Here is an 18,279-nt window from a genome sequence, read left to right as displayed (position 1 = left end):
CACCCTTCCTGTACCCAACATAGAGCTCAATATTTTTTTTTAATCATTATCTTGTAGACATCTAAATCTTAAACTTTTTGAGTTAGAACTGAAATTATCAAAAATAGAACAAAGCAAGGAGAATGGGACTCTCAATCTCCCTCTCCTTCTCCCACCCATTGAGAACCTTGAAAATCTTCTTTTGGGAGTCCCAGACCGTGGTAGAGTTGGATAAGGACTGTAGAAGGAGGGGGAAATCTGCAAAAAAAAAAAAAAAAAAAAGGCCTCCCATCTCCTACTGATTAATGTTCTGCTAGTCCCACTAGAATAACGAGGGATACTTCAAAATCTGCCAGTTCATCTTACTTCTGGTTTGCCAGTGGTGATTAGGCAACCAGTTAATTGACAAGCTGAATCAGCTTGGGAGTTGGCTTCTGATCTTCTGGAAAGGAAATTTTGCTCTATACCCAGCAATGTTTTGGGGGTGAGAGAAATTACTCAAAGCTGATAACCTGAAGGTTGTGTTCTGATCTCCTATTCTGGAAACTTTGCTGCAAATCTTGTGATGGGAAGATCAGAATCTCAGTTGATTTCTCTCCACTCCACCTTGGATTATAGAGAATTTGTGAGACATAGTCTCTTCCCCCTCTTCCTTTTACAGTGCAGTGACCAGAAGTACAGTCAGCTTACATTTTGATTGTGTGTGTAAAACGTGGTAGGTTTGACTGCTGAACAGGTTTGCTAAAAAAAAATGGTGATATCCCTAGACATAACCTTTGGATCCAACCCCTTCTGTCTTTTGAATGCTACCAACACCAGTTTAGTACTTTCATAAAAACAAAGCCCAGCTTTGCATCTGAAGAGTGGTGCAGAGAGGCAGAGGATGAAGGTGCCAAGAAGGACATGAAAAAGCAGGGTGTGCCAGCATTTTCTGCAATGTGTTGTCAAGTGTATTTCCAAGCAGGACTTAAAGCTTGCTTACAAGTTTTTGTTCTCAGTTTGTGCCTAAACTATACGGTTTCTCCAACTTCTGGAAGAAGTAGGGGCTGAGTTGCTGAAGAAGTTAAAATGGATGAGAGTAGTCTCTAATTATATAGGGTAGATCTAAAGGCATTTTTCCACTCATGAATGGGCTCCTTCCATAAACATTACAGCATTTTTGGATGCATCCCAGAAAATGCCCTTGTGCTTATCTCCAGTGGCTGTATGTCATCATGACATGGCCATCTTCTCTTCAATAAAATCTGATTAATGTTGAACTCATTTAACCAAGATCTGTACTTGTACTTTTCCTAGGTTACAATGCCCCATACCTCTCAGTATACAGTGAGAATGCGGTTGATATATTTGATGTGAACTCCATGGAGTGGATTCAGACTATCCCCCTCAAGAAGGTACTGAATCTGTTTTAACTATGTGTTGGAATGTTCATGTTTTGTAAGGTGCCTTGGGCTTTGTGGGAAGGTGGGATATAAATTTTAAATAAAGAATGAAAATTCAACTGGCTAAAACATTGACAGCTGCGTGTTCATATAATCAGCATGTCAACAGATTGAAGCTGTAGTTTCTACTTTAATCTTTACCTTCTATAGTGAAACCTTGTAAAATATCCTGCTTAGCAAATGTTCATTTTCCAGTGGTAGAATGAAATGGAAATGGGAAGTTCCTTGAAACTTTATGCTGAATCTTTCCTGGATTAAAAACATATGGTCCTTGTAACAGATTCCAAGCAGAGTAAACTCTTAACATTCCTTCAGAGTTTCACCTTATGAGAACATGTCATCATGTGTAGCCTCTTAAAGAATGCTCCTTCTGCATGCTGTTCAACAACCCCTCCCCCCCCCAGAAGGTCTCATGACCAGAAACTGTCGTGTAAACCGATATAGTTTCTTCCTTGAGGTTTTATAAAAAGCTCTGTTCCATTCATTAAAGCTTCATGTTCACATTTATTGGAAGACTGTTGGTATTAATACTTCGGCATTTATTAAGAACTTGTACTCTTAGTTTGATTATTATATTATTTTACTAAAATACACATTACTTATATGGTTTCAGGTACGTCCTTTAAACACAGATGGATCGCTAAACCTCCTGGGACTAGAAACAGTTCGGTTAATATATTTCAAAAACAAGATGGCAGGTAAGAGGATACACCTAGTGGCACTGATATATAAATATAAAATGCTGATGTGATATGATCCTCTGATCTTGTGGATAATTTTTAATTGTATCTCCAGTGCTACAGCACAATAAATTTTGGGTGGGCTGGACCCAATCCATGGGTCCTTACATTGATCTGGAAAGAACTGCAGCTTTAATTTAAACAGGACTCTGGTTCTCAAGAGTGAGGATAAAGTTAGAAATATTGTTGTGGTGCAAGCATTAACAGGAGCTAGAATAGTTGGGGGAAAGGAGGCAGGAAGAGAAGCCTGCTGAACACATTTCAGTTTCAACTGCCTGTGGTGTCTAGTACTTCTGCACTGAGGACTTCGAAATCTTTACCCACATGGTTTTTCTAGACCTATTATAAGATATTTTGATTCTGCTTTTATCCCAACGAATAAGAATTTAAAATTATTATTTCTCTACATATAGACCTCTTCTTAGCAAAGACATGCTGAGAGCCAGAGAGGTTAGTGGTTAAGAGCACATGCCAGTTCTCATTTAATCCTATCTGATTTTTGAATGAAACAGGAATTTCCTTCTCTCATTTGTGACAGGACAGGACTGCTGGAAGTTGTGCCCTGTGCGATATCTCTTGCCTCAGCCGGCAGCAGGAGAAGATTCATTACTATAGTCAGTGGGATAGATATAGAAAGAGAGAGGGAGATACTGGGTTAAAATTATTAAAATTATTAAAATTATTAAAATTATTAAAATTATTAAAATTATTAAAATTATTAAAATTATTAAAATTATTAAAATTATTAAAATTATTAAAATTATTAAAATTATTAAAATTATTAAAATTATTAAAATTATTAAAATTATTCACTGTGTAGATATGAAGTCCCAATGGCTCTAAGAAGGCAGTCTCATAAATAATTTACAAGAGTTTCAGCAGGCATCATAGTGCATAAACTAATGAAATTAGAAAAGAAGTAACCAGCTCCTACCATAGTAGCTTTTTATTATATTCCATGTTGTCAGTATTTTCCAGGGAGCCTATTCATTTTGTGTCATCTACAACAGTGTTCCCCAACCACCAGTCCTCGGACCGGTACCGGGTCGTGAAGCCCTCAGTACCGGGCCGTGGAGGAGGGAGGCACTAGCGGGCGATTGGCATTAGGGGGCGATTGGCCACTTCGGCAGAAGGGGAGCAAGGAGGAGCAGACAGGCATGTCTGTGGTTTCGAGACCAACTGGGGCTGGCTGCCGACTTGCATCGGCTGGGGGTGGGGGCACGGGGGAAAGGGGCAAGGCTTTGCCGTTTGGAGAAATTAAGAAAAGGCCGAGGGAGCAAACCTAAGTGTGGCAGAAGAATAGTGGGTGAGGAGGCAACCTCCTAACTTCTCTCCCACTTCCTGTCAAAATCCACTCCTGCTGCTATAAATGGAGCTGCCTTGTGTTGTTCCAAGGGCTGCTTCTGACAAAGGCGACCAGAAAGCACTCTGTGGCGCGGCCGTGAAGGGGACGGAGGGAATTCTCCTGCTCCACCTTAAGCCGCCAAGTCTAGGGAGGCTACGGGAGGCAACAGCACCTCATTAAGCAGCTGCGGGCCCCGCTCGGGTGGTGGTGGTGGAGGCGGCGGCGTGAGCGACCTGGGAAAGGGAGGGAGGAGCTCATGCTGCCCGGACCAGCCTGTGCGCCGCCGCTTCCAGCACCAGCAGCTTTTGCGGGCAGAGGGTTCAGTTGGCGCAGTGCGAGCAAGCGTCAAGACCAAGGCGGCGTGGCGCACAGGGGTAGCAAAGCCCCAGGGGAGGCAGCAGCATGATGGCTGACCTGCCGCCACCGCCGCCCTCCAGAGCCAGACCCCACCCACACCGAGTTGGAAAAGCTCATCCAGCAGCGTGCCATGCTCTGTGTCAGCTAAAAGGAAAGCATTTTGTACCAGCCCACACTTCCCTGCCCAGCGCTCCCACCGCCGCCGCCGCCATCATGACGCCCCAGTCCTCCCAGTATGCAGCGCGTTGTGCAGAGCCAGCCCCTGCCCCTGCCCCCTCCACCTCGTTGGACCAGACGGGAGCGTCCGTCACCTCCTCAAGCCCAGGAGGAGCCCTTCCCCATTAGTCTGAGAAAAATCATGTGCTAGTTTGCCGGCACCAGATTACTCCAGGCCGAGCACAGGGGCTGCTCCAAGAGGAGAGGCTGGAGAGTGGCAAGCAAGGTGAAAGGGCTGCCAGGGTGTGCGGTGGGTGCCGGTGCCTGCACCTCCCCCCCCCCCGGTCCCCAGGCCTCCATCTCTGCTGCCCGCCGGTCCCCAGCCCGAAAAAGGTTGGGGTCCACTGATCTACAACATACATGTACAGCTCCTATGCACAATAGAAGTGAGCACCATAAAATACAATGAGACAGTAAGTGAACTGGAAGCCCCTTGGCCATCTCCAGGGGTAATCTTTGATAGTTTCAGGCATCACACTCAGATCAATGTGACACAGTCATTCATGAGCATCTGGGGGTTGACCCTACAATGGCTTACCTCTTCTTCAAGCTTGGGGATAGAGCAGTTACACTATTGTCTACTCCCCTGAGTGCCACAAGGCACAATTATCTCCCCAATGCTATTTAACATTTATATGCACCCTCTTGCACAGCTGGTCCAGGGGAATGGGCTGGGCTATCACCACTACGCTGGGCAGGAAGGGATGTGAATGTCCAGAGAATTTCCTCCAGGCCAGACTGGATTCTGGAGATTTGGGGGGGGAGGATCACTTGGGCATGAAATTGGGGTCACTGAGATTGGGCAGGTAGTTGTGAGTTCCTGAATTGTGCAGAAGATTGGACTTGATGACCCTGGGGACCCCTTCCAACTTTGTGATTCTTCCTGTGGATGGGTAGCCAGCCAAATACACTTGCAGAGTCGATGGTCAGATGCCTGGAGGCTGTGGCGGGATGGCTCTGACAGAGCCCGCTGAAACTCAATCCCTTGAAGACAGAGGTACTGTGGCTGGGAAATAAAGGGCCAGAAGAGGACGCATGACTCCCCTGCCTTGACAGAGTGCAATTAACACTTCATGCACCATCAAGTGATGGTGACTCTTGACGCCTCCTTATCAGTGGAGGCACAGGTCACAGATGTAGCTCACCAGGTATTTTACCATCTGCACCAGGAGAAGCTACTAGTGCCTTAACTAGCCCTGGAAGACTTAGCCACAGTGAGCCATGCAATGGTCACCTCCAGACTAGATTACAGTAACTCACTCTACATGGGCTACTCTTGGTCCTAATCCAGAGATTACAACTGGTACAAAATGCAGCAGCATGGGTCCCCATGGGAACCCCATGGAGGGCTCATATACAACCTGCCCTCCAACAACTGAATTGGTTGCTGATAGAATTGTGGATCACGTTCAGCATTCTGGTACTGACTTTTAAGGTCCTTTGCGGTCTGCACCCTGCATACCTGAACAACCACCTCTCCCAATATGTCTCCTGGAAGGCATTATGCTCTACGAACAACATTAATTTGCTGGTGATCCCTAGCCCCAAGAGCATATGCCTGGTCTCGACCAGAGCCAGGGCCTTTTTGGTAGAATGAGTTGCCCGTTGAGATCCAGGCCCTGACAAAGCTGATAAAGTTCAATGACATCTATAAAATGGCACTCTTCTACCAGGCCTGGTTGAGCCCAGGGCAACCTTTTTATGGCTCCTTGGCTCCCCCTACTTGTTTTTTATTGGTGTCATCTCTAGTCTGGGGCAGCTGGTGGAGGGCACCAAGGGAATGGGGGGCTGGGATGTGGGTTTTAAATTGTATTTCATTATATTGCATCATAATTTTATTATTGCAATTGTTTTTATTGAATGTGTTTTATTGTGTGAACCGCACCAAGCCCATAAGGGGAGGGCCAGTATAGAAAGTAAATATTCTGTTTTGTAAAGGGGGTTTACAAATATGTCTGACACTATTCAAACAACTTTTTCATCTGGAGAAAGTGGTGTGAGTGGAGTGGAGATAGAGGAATGGAGCTTAATTCTTGCCTTAATCTGTTGTTTCTCTACTTCTACCCCCTGCCATTGGCTTTGCCTGCTATTTTGGACTCTGCAGAGAAGAAATCTGTGTGACCTGGCAGTTGGGAAAGGGTTAACATGCCTGTTCTCTGTCACATCACTGCTGAATAGCCCCTCTTCCAGAAGCTGCTTTTCATACTATTAAAAAAAAGCTTTGGGAGTCTGTTACTCACCTCTCCATGCTGTGCGCCATAGCCCACAATTCCCAAAAAAGAAAGCAAAGGATAGTAGCCAAAGGCTTAGATGCCACCAAAAATCCCCTCTGAAGGGGAGGTTATATTTATGTACATTGCACTGGGTAACTTTAAACACCTTAAACACCTGTTTGGTGTTTTTTTACATTGTTCCTAGAGGGTGATGAGCTGGTAGTTCCAGAGACTTCAGATAATAGCCGGAAGCAAATGGTCCGAAATATCAACAATAAACGGCGTTACTCATTCAGAGTGCCAGAGGAGGAGAGAATGCAACAGAGGAGGTCGGTATTCAACCTGTACTTATCTTCTGTACATGCCTGTAGGCCCTGAAGACCTGTTTGTCTACTGTCAATGTAGTTTTTCATTTGTGAGCAAAAGTTGATTTCTTGCCTATATGTTCAGATTTCTGTCTCTCTCCCTTGCATTTATCCTTTATATATAATTTGTATAAATATCAGTCTGAATATTTAAGTCATTTTAAAATTAAGCATTTGTGCAAACTATTATTGTATTTTTGGACTGCATGCTTCCTTGTACTGTATATATGTACGTGTGTGTGTGTGTACATATACTGTATATATTTAAAGACTGATAATAAAAGTTTTACAAAAGAGGATTACATTGCTAATTATGCATATGTATTACTTTCAGAGTCTAATTCCGATATTTGCATTTTGGGCAATTCCTGTTCTGCTCTCTGTTATGGGCTCCCCTTCTCTGATGCTAATAATGATTTAATTGATAAACCTTGTACAGCTTTCATATAGTGGAAGACCCCACTTGAATGATGGTCCCTTAGGACACATGGAAATATTCATGAAGAAAAATAATTCAAAAGTCTAAATTTTGATGTTTCTGGCCATGTATTCTTTCCACCTTAAATGTTCTCACATAAGTATGGGGAAACACTTGTAAAGCTCACATCACTGGCCCTTTCACTGATGTATCTAGATCTTCTCTTTTGCTTCTTGTTCAGCTCTCAGAACAGCACCAAACATTTCACTGACTGCCAGACTAGAGTGCCACATCTTTATGCCTCCCTTCTCCCTAAGATTCATAGCTCTCTTTCCAAAATTTACTTTGTAACCTACAACACATTAGTGCCTTTCTCTGCAAACTCTTAAAAGTATTGTGACAGTGAACTGTGAAAGGTCCTGTAATACTCTTCTAATTCTTCTTTTTTTCTTCTGTCCTTCATCTCTGCTTCCGTCTTTGCAGCACCAGGTCATCACTGAGCAATCCACTTCTGCACCTTTTCTTGAATGTTGTGTCAACTCCCTCTCGTAGTGCACTCTGAGTCTCAGTAACCATTTGGACTTTTATGGGCATGAGCTGCTAAGCCTTTAAAAACAAACTTCCATTCTCCCTGACCCTTTTCCCCTTTCATCAGGCTGAGATCTGGCATAGAATCAACATCAGAAGTTAAAATTTCCCTCCCTTGAAACCTGGCCAGATATTTGGCTTATAGATTTATATTTTTATGAAAAGTATTTCATCTTTAAAGATCTATCCTTATGAACTAAATATCTGACCTGAATATCTTTTCTTGCAGGGAGATGCTCCGAGATCCAGAAATGAGAAATAAATTAATTTCTAATCCAACCAACTTTAACCACATAGCACACATGGGCCCAGGAGATGGCATTCAGATCCTCAAAGATCTGCCAATGGTAAGCATATGCAAATGTATTCCTAACTGGCTGTGGCTTGAATGTTGTGTCAACTCCCTCTCGTAGTGCACTCTGAGTCTCAGTAACCATTTGGACTTTTATGGGCATGAGCTGCTAAGTCTTTAAAAACAAACTAATCAATGAAAGGGAAACCCCTATTCTCTCTTGTAACAATATATTAGCTTTACTCTAAGGGTTCTTGAAAGGCCAGGTTCACTCTAAGCTATTTAATTGGGGGGGGATTATATCAGTTTCATCAACATAGATAAATACAGCATGGCTGCATACGAAACAGTATACAGAGATATTATTGTAATTTTTTAAAGAGTTTAATGAGAACCTGAAAGCTGTCAGATTTGGACTTTTAACACGAGAAGGATGTTATACCATCTGTGCTGGGTGTATTAAGCTACCACTTGGGCTATTTTCTTCTTCCATGCATGGAGGAGAGCCCAATACAGAGGGAAGATGAATTTATCCTCTCCCTGACCTCATAAAGCATGTAGAGAGTCTGGCATGTGGTAAAAATGTCATATAATTTTTTCTGCCAAATTCTTGTTTATCAGTATGAGATTCCAATTGATTTTGTTGAAAGTAATAACAGTGAAAAAATGAGATTTTAAGAAACAGCAAGTTCTTACCTAAGTACAATCTTTTGTGAAATTATGCAACATTGGTAGCTTCTTATGTTGAAAGCATAGTAGTGGTTTAACAAAGTATTTAGACATTTATGACCAATAATTAAGTATAATGTATCAGGAGGACTGTATACTCTCCAGAGCACTATCTGAATCAGTCTTCTCTGTTTTTTTGCTATCATCATTTGTAAAGGATGAAATATTTTTGCACTCAAGTACATTTTATACATTATGGACTGGGGTAAAAGGCACTCCAGAAGTCAAAATTAGTGTATTTCTAGGATTGTTGTTTGGGACATTTTTTTTGCCCCAGGTGATTTTTGGTTTACAGAATGAAAACTGTAAGTGAGTATACTTTGGGAACTTTATTTTGCAGTTGACATTGTCCTGAGAAGAATAAGTTGCAGAGCATATTTTAATGTATTCTGTCAAAACAAAGCAATCCTAGGGCTGTCTTTAGGGCTATAAACATTGACTGCTGCATTTGCTCACAGTGCAAATCCTGGGAAATTCCTAAGTAAATTCATGTATTAATAAATGGGAAATTACTACTAGGGTTGCCAACCCTGAGTTTGGCGTTTCCTGGGGAGTTGTGGATGGAGGCTGGGGGTGGGATTTGGGATCTTTTGCTGGGTATAACACCAGAGTCTACTCTTCAGATCAGCCATTTTCTCCAGGAGAACAGATCTGTTTTTTCTGGAGATTAGCTATAATTCCAGGAGAACTCTGGGCTCCATGTGGGGTGTGGCACCCTTAGAAATTCTTCTTGCTCTGTTATGTATAGATTTAGACCATTATTGCTCCTTGCTTAATGAGGAGGATTGGGAGGGGGGGTATAAATTCAAAAATAAATAAAAATCTTTGAAACCTATTTCCATTTTATTACAATAGTCTCTATGCCATTGAAAAAGTTTCTCTTCTGCGGAACCAAATAAATATAATTTTAAAGCCGATTTATTGTAAGTGCCTACTGATGAGGCTCCCTTGCATTCATCAAAGCAGGTGGGAATATTGTCTTGGAGGGGTGGATTGGTGATCCATTAGTGATCTAGATTAACGAGATGTAACCATGGAAACAGCTCCTAATTAGTTTAGGTTTTTTTATAAAAAGTTCATGTTCATTATATTCCATCTGCTTCCTTATTGCAAACAATATGGGAGATTGTTTTTGTCTAGGACAATTACCACTAGATGGAGTAAGCTGCAAAGAGTAACCGTTTATCAGCCTACATGTTGAATTAATGCAATTTTAACAATTCCATGAATGAGGTACTTTAAAATACAGTACATGTATTTTAGATTAATGAAACATTTATTAGACTGCCAAAGCAAAATAAAACTATAGTTTTAAAATAAAAATGTAAAGGACCAAAATCTACAATTTTTATTTGGAAAAGTTGAGCGTTATTTGTCAGTTCAATTTTAAAACTTACACTAAGTCACATACCATTATTTGTGTGCCACTATAATGGAATTTTCTACTGTGTGTTCCCACACGTCTATATATTCCTTGTTGAAATCAACAAGATGTTGCACAGATGCTCAGATTTGCACAGTGGATACAACATGTATTTTTCAAATGATTAGATGAGTTTAGTTTGACAGTAGAACAACTAGATTTTCGGAGTTTTGACCCCCCCCCCCAAAGAATCTTGTTGGTCTCCAAGATACTACTGGACTGAAATCAAGCCGTTCTACTGCAGACCAATATGGCAGCCCTCTGAAACTGAGTTTGGCAATGACATCCTTTCAGGGATTGAACTTCTACCCAGCGTATGAAGGTGCTCATGGAGCGTTTTATTGGTTAAATGTCATAAGGCTGGATGGCCTCAGTCTCATGGGAATCTATCTGAATGTATCCAACTTCCAGTAGCAATTCTATATACCAAATCATACTTGGCCAAAGAGTCGCACACATATGTTCATAGTTTACATGCATTTCTTTCATTGAACTACTAAACTGGCCCTCAGTACTTCCAGTCTCATTCTAAATGCCTTCCCAGTCAATATGCTGAAATGTACCCTTCCTTTGTGAAAAATAGTGAACATAAATGCCTGTACCCCTACCGACATTTTAGTGAACCTAGTTTTTGCTACAGTTATTGAAGCTTGAAGATCATCTTGTCTGATCCTCTGATTTGAAAGAAGATTCTCTATCCTGGCTTACCATTTTGAATGAGAACTGTATTAATTCTGGTCCTCAAAAAGTCAAATCCTCAATAGTATGTCGATACTAATTCACCCTACTCACCATCTCCTCTACAAATTCACCCTACTCACCATCTTCCCTACAAAAGACCAGCTGTACTTCATCATTACAAAAAAAGTTCATATGCCCAGAAATACAGGAATTGCTCAAAAAGTATTATATATGTGTATAGCAAGTATATGGGGCCATTAGTTACTGATCCAGTCTGCATTCAAGAGGGTTACATTAGGACTTTAATATGTTAATGGAGCCAGCATAGTGTTTAAGAGTGGCGGCTTCTAATCTGGGGAGCCAAGTTTGATTCCTCACTCTCCTACGTGCAGCCAGACTTGGGGCTAGTCACAGTCCTGTTAGAGCTGTTTTGGCCAAGCAGTTTCTCTCTGAGCTCTCTCGGCCTCACCTACCTCAAAAGGTGTCTGTAGTGGGGAGAGGAAGGGAAGGCTCTGAGACTCCTGGTAGTGAAAAGCAGTGTATTAAAACCAATTCTTCTTCTTAATTATCAACTAAATTTAACTGTCTATTAAAATTGCTTCATGGATTGCCAATTGTTGACAAGGTGGATTTATACATAAAAATTATTGATCACTGTCTGTTGGGTATACACAATTGGAACACTGTTCTAAGGGGATTAGTCTTGTCGGGTGAAAAAGCCTGATCTTTTTAAGCCTCATATTTCCTAAAATGAGCCAGTATAATTGATGGAATATACAAACAAAACCACCCTCTGAACTGCTCTTCATATCAGATCTTCTTTTTCAGGCAACTTCTTTTGTTCATAGAGCTATAAGCAGGTCAAGAGTGTTTTGTGTTGCTTGTTTTAGCTCTGTTCCAGCAGAAAAGTGGAATGACAGGAGAGTTTGACAAATGAGTAACAAGGAAGGGAAGATGAGAAGAATCAGCTGTGGTGTTTGCAGATCTTCATCGTTTCTGCAGCAGACAGGACTGAAGGAAGGAGAAGCATGCTAGGCTGCAAACCATATGCCTTGATTCATTCTCTTCAAAATAATAATGAACAGGTTGTTGTCAGAATAAATTTACCAGTAGCCTGCTGTGTGTAGAATAAAAATCTCTGGTAATTAGGTATAGATTTATAGTCCTCATCTTAAGTGGCCAATTGCTCCATAATATGTATTCCCTGGGCCATGATTACCATCCCTCACTTTCTCTTTCTCTCTCTATCTGTTTCTCTGTCTTCTGTTTCTGCTAGCCAAGGTCCCCTTGTCCATCCCCTCATCATCAGTCCTGTCTCATCTCTTCTCCAAGCAACTTCGAGCACATCTATCACATGACTGTTAATTCTGCTGAAAATTTCCTCTCCCATGATTCCGTAAACCCTGCATATTCCCCACCTCTACGCTCTGTCCCTCGTACACCAGTTATGAATCTAAGGGTATGAACTGTTCAGCCAGGTGTTCCTGCTACTAATATTGTGTGGTGTATTTTTTTTCTTTTTGCCTAGCTAATATTGAGAGAAATTTAAGCTTTGCAGCTAGTCATTTGCTTCTAAATAGTCTTATGCGCATTCTGCTTCATTATTTATTTAGAGGTCACAAAGATGGGCATGGGGATTAAGAAGGAACCTTGGACGAGTTAGAAGAGGGTTTCTTCCAATGGTCCCCAATTACCTGGAAGTTTAAAATAACCCCTGTATCTCCTCCCCTCTCTGGACAAAGCTTGTCCTACTGGAGAATATTTCAACTCAAAGGATTAATCAAGTGAAGGAACTCTGAAGAGACCTGGTGTTTTATCCCAAGAGTTGTCAAGATGTGGTGTTACTTATCTCCTACATGGCGTGGGTCAGTGGACCTGCTGGGCAAGGAAGCTTGTTGGTGTTTCCATCAAGTCTCATTGAAGCCAAGGAGCCATCACACTCCTTGTGTTTGTTGCTGCATCCAAAGATGCAATACCAGCCTTCCATGGTCATTGAATGCTTTGGTGAGGGTTCTCTTGAAGCATCTTGATACCACTATTAGACTTCCTCATCTGTAAGATAAGAAATTCATGGGAACAGAGAGGCAGACAAGGCAAAAAAGGAGTCTTGTCTATCCTCTAATTCTCTTTCAGCAAGTTCCTTTAGTAGTCACGTGAATACTTTATCACTCAGTTATGCTTTTTCACATTAATGCTTAAGAGCGAGGCTGTCAGAACTCCAAGAAGCAGTCATGTTTAAATGTACTTAATCAGACCAGAGAGATCTTATTAAGGAAATCTGAAATATGATGACAGAGAAAATAACAGAATGAGAGTTGCGGATCATTCCCTCCCCCAACTTTATTTATATTGTCACATTGTCATCATGTTTGCTTTCTCATCAAATACTTTCTACTTACAATTAACATTTTATATTTATCATAAAACATGCCTTTCTTGCCGAAACTATGCATATCACACAACAGAAACAACATAATCAGACAGTATAAGACATCCAGTAAGCTGCGATAGTACTAGGATTACAAAGTTAGAAAAACAATCTAAAAGAAAAAGCTGTCCATCGTGATAGACAATGTAAAATGTAAATGTACTTCTTTGATAATGGAGTATCTTCCTGGACCATTCCATTATACTTTGGCCAGCTATGTTCTCTTTAGAAAAACTTCCTCCTGAATATTTCTGTTTTACATAATCTGAGGAATGTGTGCCCCCTCAGACAGTCCATTCCACAAGGTGGGAGCTATAGCACAGAATGCATGGGCAGCAGTCAATCTTTCTCATTTGTGTGGTGGCACCTTCAGAAAACCTTTCTTAGATGAGTGAAGTCACAGCAGAGCAGAGTGGGAGAGGCAGTCCTTCAGATAGGTGGATCCAAGGCCATGAAGGACTTTGAGGGTGGTAACCAGTACCTTTGAGTGAACCCTGTTGTTGAACCTAATGGCTTGAATGCAGAATGGTTGTAATAACTCCACCTAGTTCCTAATAGTGAGCAAACTGTAACATTCTGTACTAACTGGAGTTTCTGAGCTGCTTTTAAGAGTAGATCCATGTGTCATAGTTTGGTGTTGGAAGTTATTGTGAGATGGATCCTTGTGGCCAGATCAGCCCAGTCAAGGTAGAGACTCCTCTTCTGTGCTACATGAAGATAGAAAGCGTTTTCTACACCAGAATTAACTTGCTTTCCAGCAATAGTGCTGGATTCAGAATAACTTCTAGGGTCTTAGCAGAGTTAGCAAGGGTCGACTGGACTCCATAAAATATGGGAAGCATAATGGATCCCAACCTTCCCAAACAGTATTACATCCTTCTGGTCAGGATTCACTGACAATTTGTTCACTCTTAGCCATTTAACAATAACAAACTGTGGCCCAGACCCTCTATGGATAAAGAAAGCACATTGATACCAGATTCCAAGCTAATTATTATTTCTCCTAGGGACTTTGCATAGAGACTGGATAGTGAATCTTGTAGGGGCATAAGAGTGAACCTTGTAGAGTCTCACAAGATGTCCTACTCTGATGACAACTGACCTCTAACAGCAACCTTCTGAGAGTTGTTCATAAAGAACAACTTAAAGCACTCCAAAGCACATCTTTTGATACCTGTCTCAACAAGATGACATGGCCCATGATATCAAATGCTGCCGATAAACCGAGTAAAAGTCACAAGAAGGCACAGCCCTTCTCTATATTCAAACAAAGATAACCAAGTAAAGCAACCATAGCCCAGCCTTGGCATCCACTGAAAAGGGTCCAGACCCCATGGTTCCTGTGAAAGTGCCACATTCACCTGTGCCTTAAGTACACCACATTCAAGCCAAGGCACTAGTTGAACCTCCAACACCCAGACCAGCCTTTCTCTCAAAGGGTCAGTGTAAAACAACTCAGGAACTATTACCGCTTCATGTGACAGAATCAGTGCATGTGATGATTCACAAAGTAGCATAAGAAAAAAGGTATCCATACCTTAAAGGGCATACATCTGAGCTTCCACTTCAGGAACACTATAAATGCAAGAGCACGTTGATGCACAAAAGCAGTTGCACCTGCCTAGGGCTGTTGGAACAGGAGCTAATGTGTCAAGGCTCTCAGAAAGAGAGATTTCAAGAGGCTGGGAGGGAAAGACACTACTAGTATTACAGTTCCACTCTGAGGAAGTGTCCATTGAATCACTCCAACCACATTGACTTTTGTAATTTTCAATCACAGATGTTTCAGCTAATCCTACCAGTTTCAGTGAATTCATGTTATGTTTGCTGCAAATTCAAGGAGTAGGCAATACTGGTTTTCCTGGAGGAGGATCCAACTGTGATTTCTAGGGAAGCATCTATTTACTGGTTGGCTGTTAACCATCAGCCTTGTTTTTCCTGACGTGACATTTCCACTATATTGCAGTCAGTTCTTAGAATTCTTTCCTTTCCAGAAGAGAGGCATTTCTTCTATCCACTGGGAGAGATTTGGCCAGAATGTGGATTAAAAAATATATATATTTGGCTTCAAATTGGGTGTTGAACTCTTTGGTCTGTAAAAAAACCTAAAAGTAGCTGGTATTAGCATATTGTAAATGGAATACTACAAAATTAAGTTGTGTTGCCATTTGTCAGTTTATAATCACACTTTTCAACTGCCGTGAATTTTTTTTATGCATGGCATGGGCTTTGTCATTGTTAATATCTCTTCCTGTTCTCAGATTCCAGGTTTTCCAGTAATTAGCTATTTAACTTTATTTTTAGAAAAAGGATCAATGAAACAGTTTATTGTGTGTGGGGGGGGGAGGGAGGTTAGGTTAAAGCATATAGAACATAGATGGACTTAGCTGATTGGTAAATTGAAGTGAGTGTCGTTATCACATATCCTGCACTGCCAGTTGCCTCGTTCATAATTTCTTCACATACGGATTATAAACAAAATAAGCTACCTTCAGCAAAAAGATCAGAGTTTTGCTTGGTGGGGTGTAGCAGGGGCGTTGCAAACCACTGTTCCAAGTTTCTCTATACTCTCTACAGTAGGTATGTTTCCATGCACAGGAGCCTTGCTGGTTGAGGCTGGCTCAGTCTATATCGCCGTTTTTCACAGAATGCATACTGTGGATTTTGTACATGGGTTTTATAGGAACAATGGGAACTGGTTCCCCCACTTTTCATCCTCTCACTGGGATCTTGATCTTGGAAGAAGGTTTCCCAAAGAAGCATCCAGATATTCCTTGGGTATTGAATAAAATCATCAGATTCCTCCTTCCTACTATAAAAAGTTGAGCTTGTTTTTCTCCTTATAGCTGCAGAAAACAGAAAATACTGAGAATTCACTATGTTGATGAAAAGTCATTGTATATTTTAGGATGTAATTCTGACCTTTATGCTGTTTTCATTTGTTTTCATTTGTTTTCTGTAGCTATTGCAGTTGGTGTGACTCCTGTGAATGGATATTGTTTTAGCTCATATCAAATTAACTACCACTTGCTGGATAGCAAAAAGCTGTTGACTGTAAATATTTGTGGTGGTTGATATAATACAACATGTATATTAAACGGGGGCATTTAACAGAAAGTAAATTTATAATTAATAACTGAAAAGCATGATCACAAACTCCCCTGCATGCTCCAAGTCAGTGGTCCCCAACCTTTATATCACCGGGGACCACTCAACGCCTTTTACTGAGGCCCGGGGGGGGGTAGTTTACTCCTCTACTCTCAACCACTGCCCTAACACTCTCTGATCGCTATGGTAATGTTTAAACGTCCCTTCAAAATAAGATACAGACACGCCACAACAATGAAGTGTGTTGTAAAGGGCTGGGGGGGATGCAGTAAAGGGCCGGAGGGGGGGAGAAGGCGTCCTTCGCGGCCCACCTCCAATTAGTCAAAGGACCACATGTGGTCCACGGCCCACAGGTTGGGGATCGCTACTCCAAGTGACAAAAACACTGCTCCAATGAGATATGCTGGTAACAGTCATAAAGACTACAAGACAAATGTGAATAAATCTTTGTTACTTCAGTAAAATCTGACATCCATCATATTTATGTCTAGATCATTCTACAAAACAGCTGAAAGTACAAATTTGAGAATAAGCTCAATATTTCTTATCTTCCTAGTTCGTATATTTTAAAAGTTCTTTCCAACTAAGGTATCTGTTACAGGACAACGAAAGAGAGGAAGATATCTTTACCACGTAGTGGCTCTATATAATTGGGAAGAGCCACTATGGGTGGAGCGGTGCCCAAGGCCTGTCTGGGTGTCTGGACGTCGCTTCTGCTCCACAGGCCAATCTGGACCGGCCCCTGGAGCACCCGCCCCCAAAACCTGGCTGCGAGGTGCATGCACAGCTTTGCAGCCACAAATTCCCCACCAGTCACCAAGGCCTGCCCAGCCCGCCACTGCACCCAGCCACTGGCAGCAGTGGCGCCAACAGCCAGGCCAAGGAGCATCAGCCCCAAGTGCACAGTGTGTGCTGCCCACCGCCCTAGGAAGGGAAGGGAAAGGAAGGGAAGCCCCTGTGTGCCTGGCCACAGCTTCCTCTCTACACGCCCGCCGCCTTCCCCTCCACCCATTGCCCTGTTAGCGCCCGCTGCTTTTAAAGCTGCAGCAGGCTTTGTTGCTAGTTTAAATATAAAAAATAAAGTGCTTATATTTCAGAAAGAAGGCATCGATTCTCCAGGCTTTACATGAGATAATCAGGGAATGTGATTGTACTAATAGCTAATCCAACAGTGTTTAATCTCACAATTCCCAACATTGGAATGTTTCATATGTATAGCTTGATTTAGTGACTAATGAAAGCTCCAGTTTATGAAATATCTCTGGACTAGTTGTACAAATGATACATCCTGTGGATCAATCCACTGTGCTTCTTTCTAGAATACCTGGATAACTATAATTTGAGTTTTAATTTTATGTATTGGCCTTTGTTTTAATTGTACATGCATTTGCACGTGAAAACTTTTTTCCTGTTTCTCTCCATGTGTGTCTGTGTTACAGAACCTTCGACCTCAGGAAAGTCGGACTATGTTTAGTGGCTCTGTCAGTATCCCATCAATTACAAAATCTCGGACCGAACCTGGGCGTTCCATGAGTGCTAGCAGTGGCCTGGCAGCAAGTAAGCAAGTTCAATCTCAGGCAGATTTCATTGGCTTTGTAATAGTGTGACATCTGCATTTGTAGATATGTTGGTCTGCTGGAATAAGATAGCATTAAGAATGTACATACTGGAGACCAAAGTTAAAACCCATTTTATTAATGGTGTTTACATGTGAGGTCCTGCAACAAAATATTGCAAACTAGTTTTGAGGTTGTCCAAGTTTGACTGAAGATAAGGACAATTTTAGCAACCTAAGAACAGCTTGTTTTCCCATTAAGAAGAAGATGATTATGATGATTATGATGATTAGGATTAGGTTTTATTATATGCCACTCCTAGCAAGCCAGCCCGTGGCAGGTTACAAACAATTCCCATACATAAAATCCCAATTAAAGCTCCCCATTAAAACGCATCAA

The 18,279-nt window shown here is 41.6% G+C and overlaps 1 protein-coding gene across 11 annotated transcripts in view; it reads left to right on the top strand.

Moving 5' to 3' along the window:
- The window catches only part of CDC42BPA (CDC42 binding protein kinase alpha), a 196,078-nt gene that overhangs the window by 171,211 nt on the left and 6,588 nt on the right, over positions 1-18,279 (top strand). For 8 of the 11 annotated variants that reach the window (XM_077340912.1, XM_077340904.1, XM_077340915.1 and 5 more), the window contains 5 exons: positions 1,276-1,373; positions 2,035-2,119; positions 6,498-6,621; positions 7,893-8,010; positions 17,764-17,881. In XM_077340912.1, the coding sequence (XP_077197027.1) occupies positions 1,276-1,373; positions 2,035-2,119; positions 6,498-6,621; positions 7,893-8,010; positions 17,764-17,881 (543 nt within the window). Of the gene's footprint in view, positions 1-1,275; positions 1,374-2,034; positions 2,120-6,497; positions 6,622-7,892; positions 8,011-12,064; positions 12,248-17,763; positions 17,882-18,279 lie in introns of all 11 variants that reach the window. The other 3 variants (XM_077340929.1, XM_077340925.1, XM_077340930.1) reach the window with 1 other exon arrangement.

The sequence above is a fragment of the Paroedura picta genome, chromosome 1 (genome assembly GCF_049243985.1).
Source record: "Paroedura picta isolate Pp20150507F chromosome 1, Ppicta_v3.0, whole genome shotgun sequence".
In the NCBI taxonomy this organism is placed as follows: Eukaryota; Metazoa; Chordata; class Lepidosauria; order Squamata; family Gekkonidae; genus Paroedura; species Paroedura picta.
Note: the sequence above shows the minus strand (reverse complement) of the source record. Positions and strands in the feature narration are given on the sequence as shown.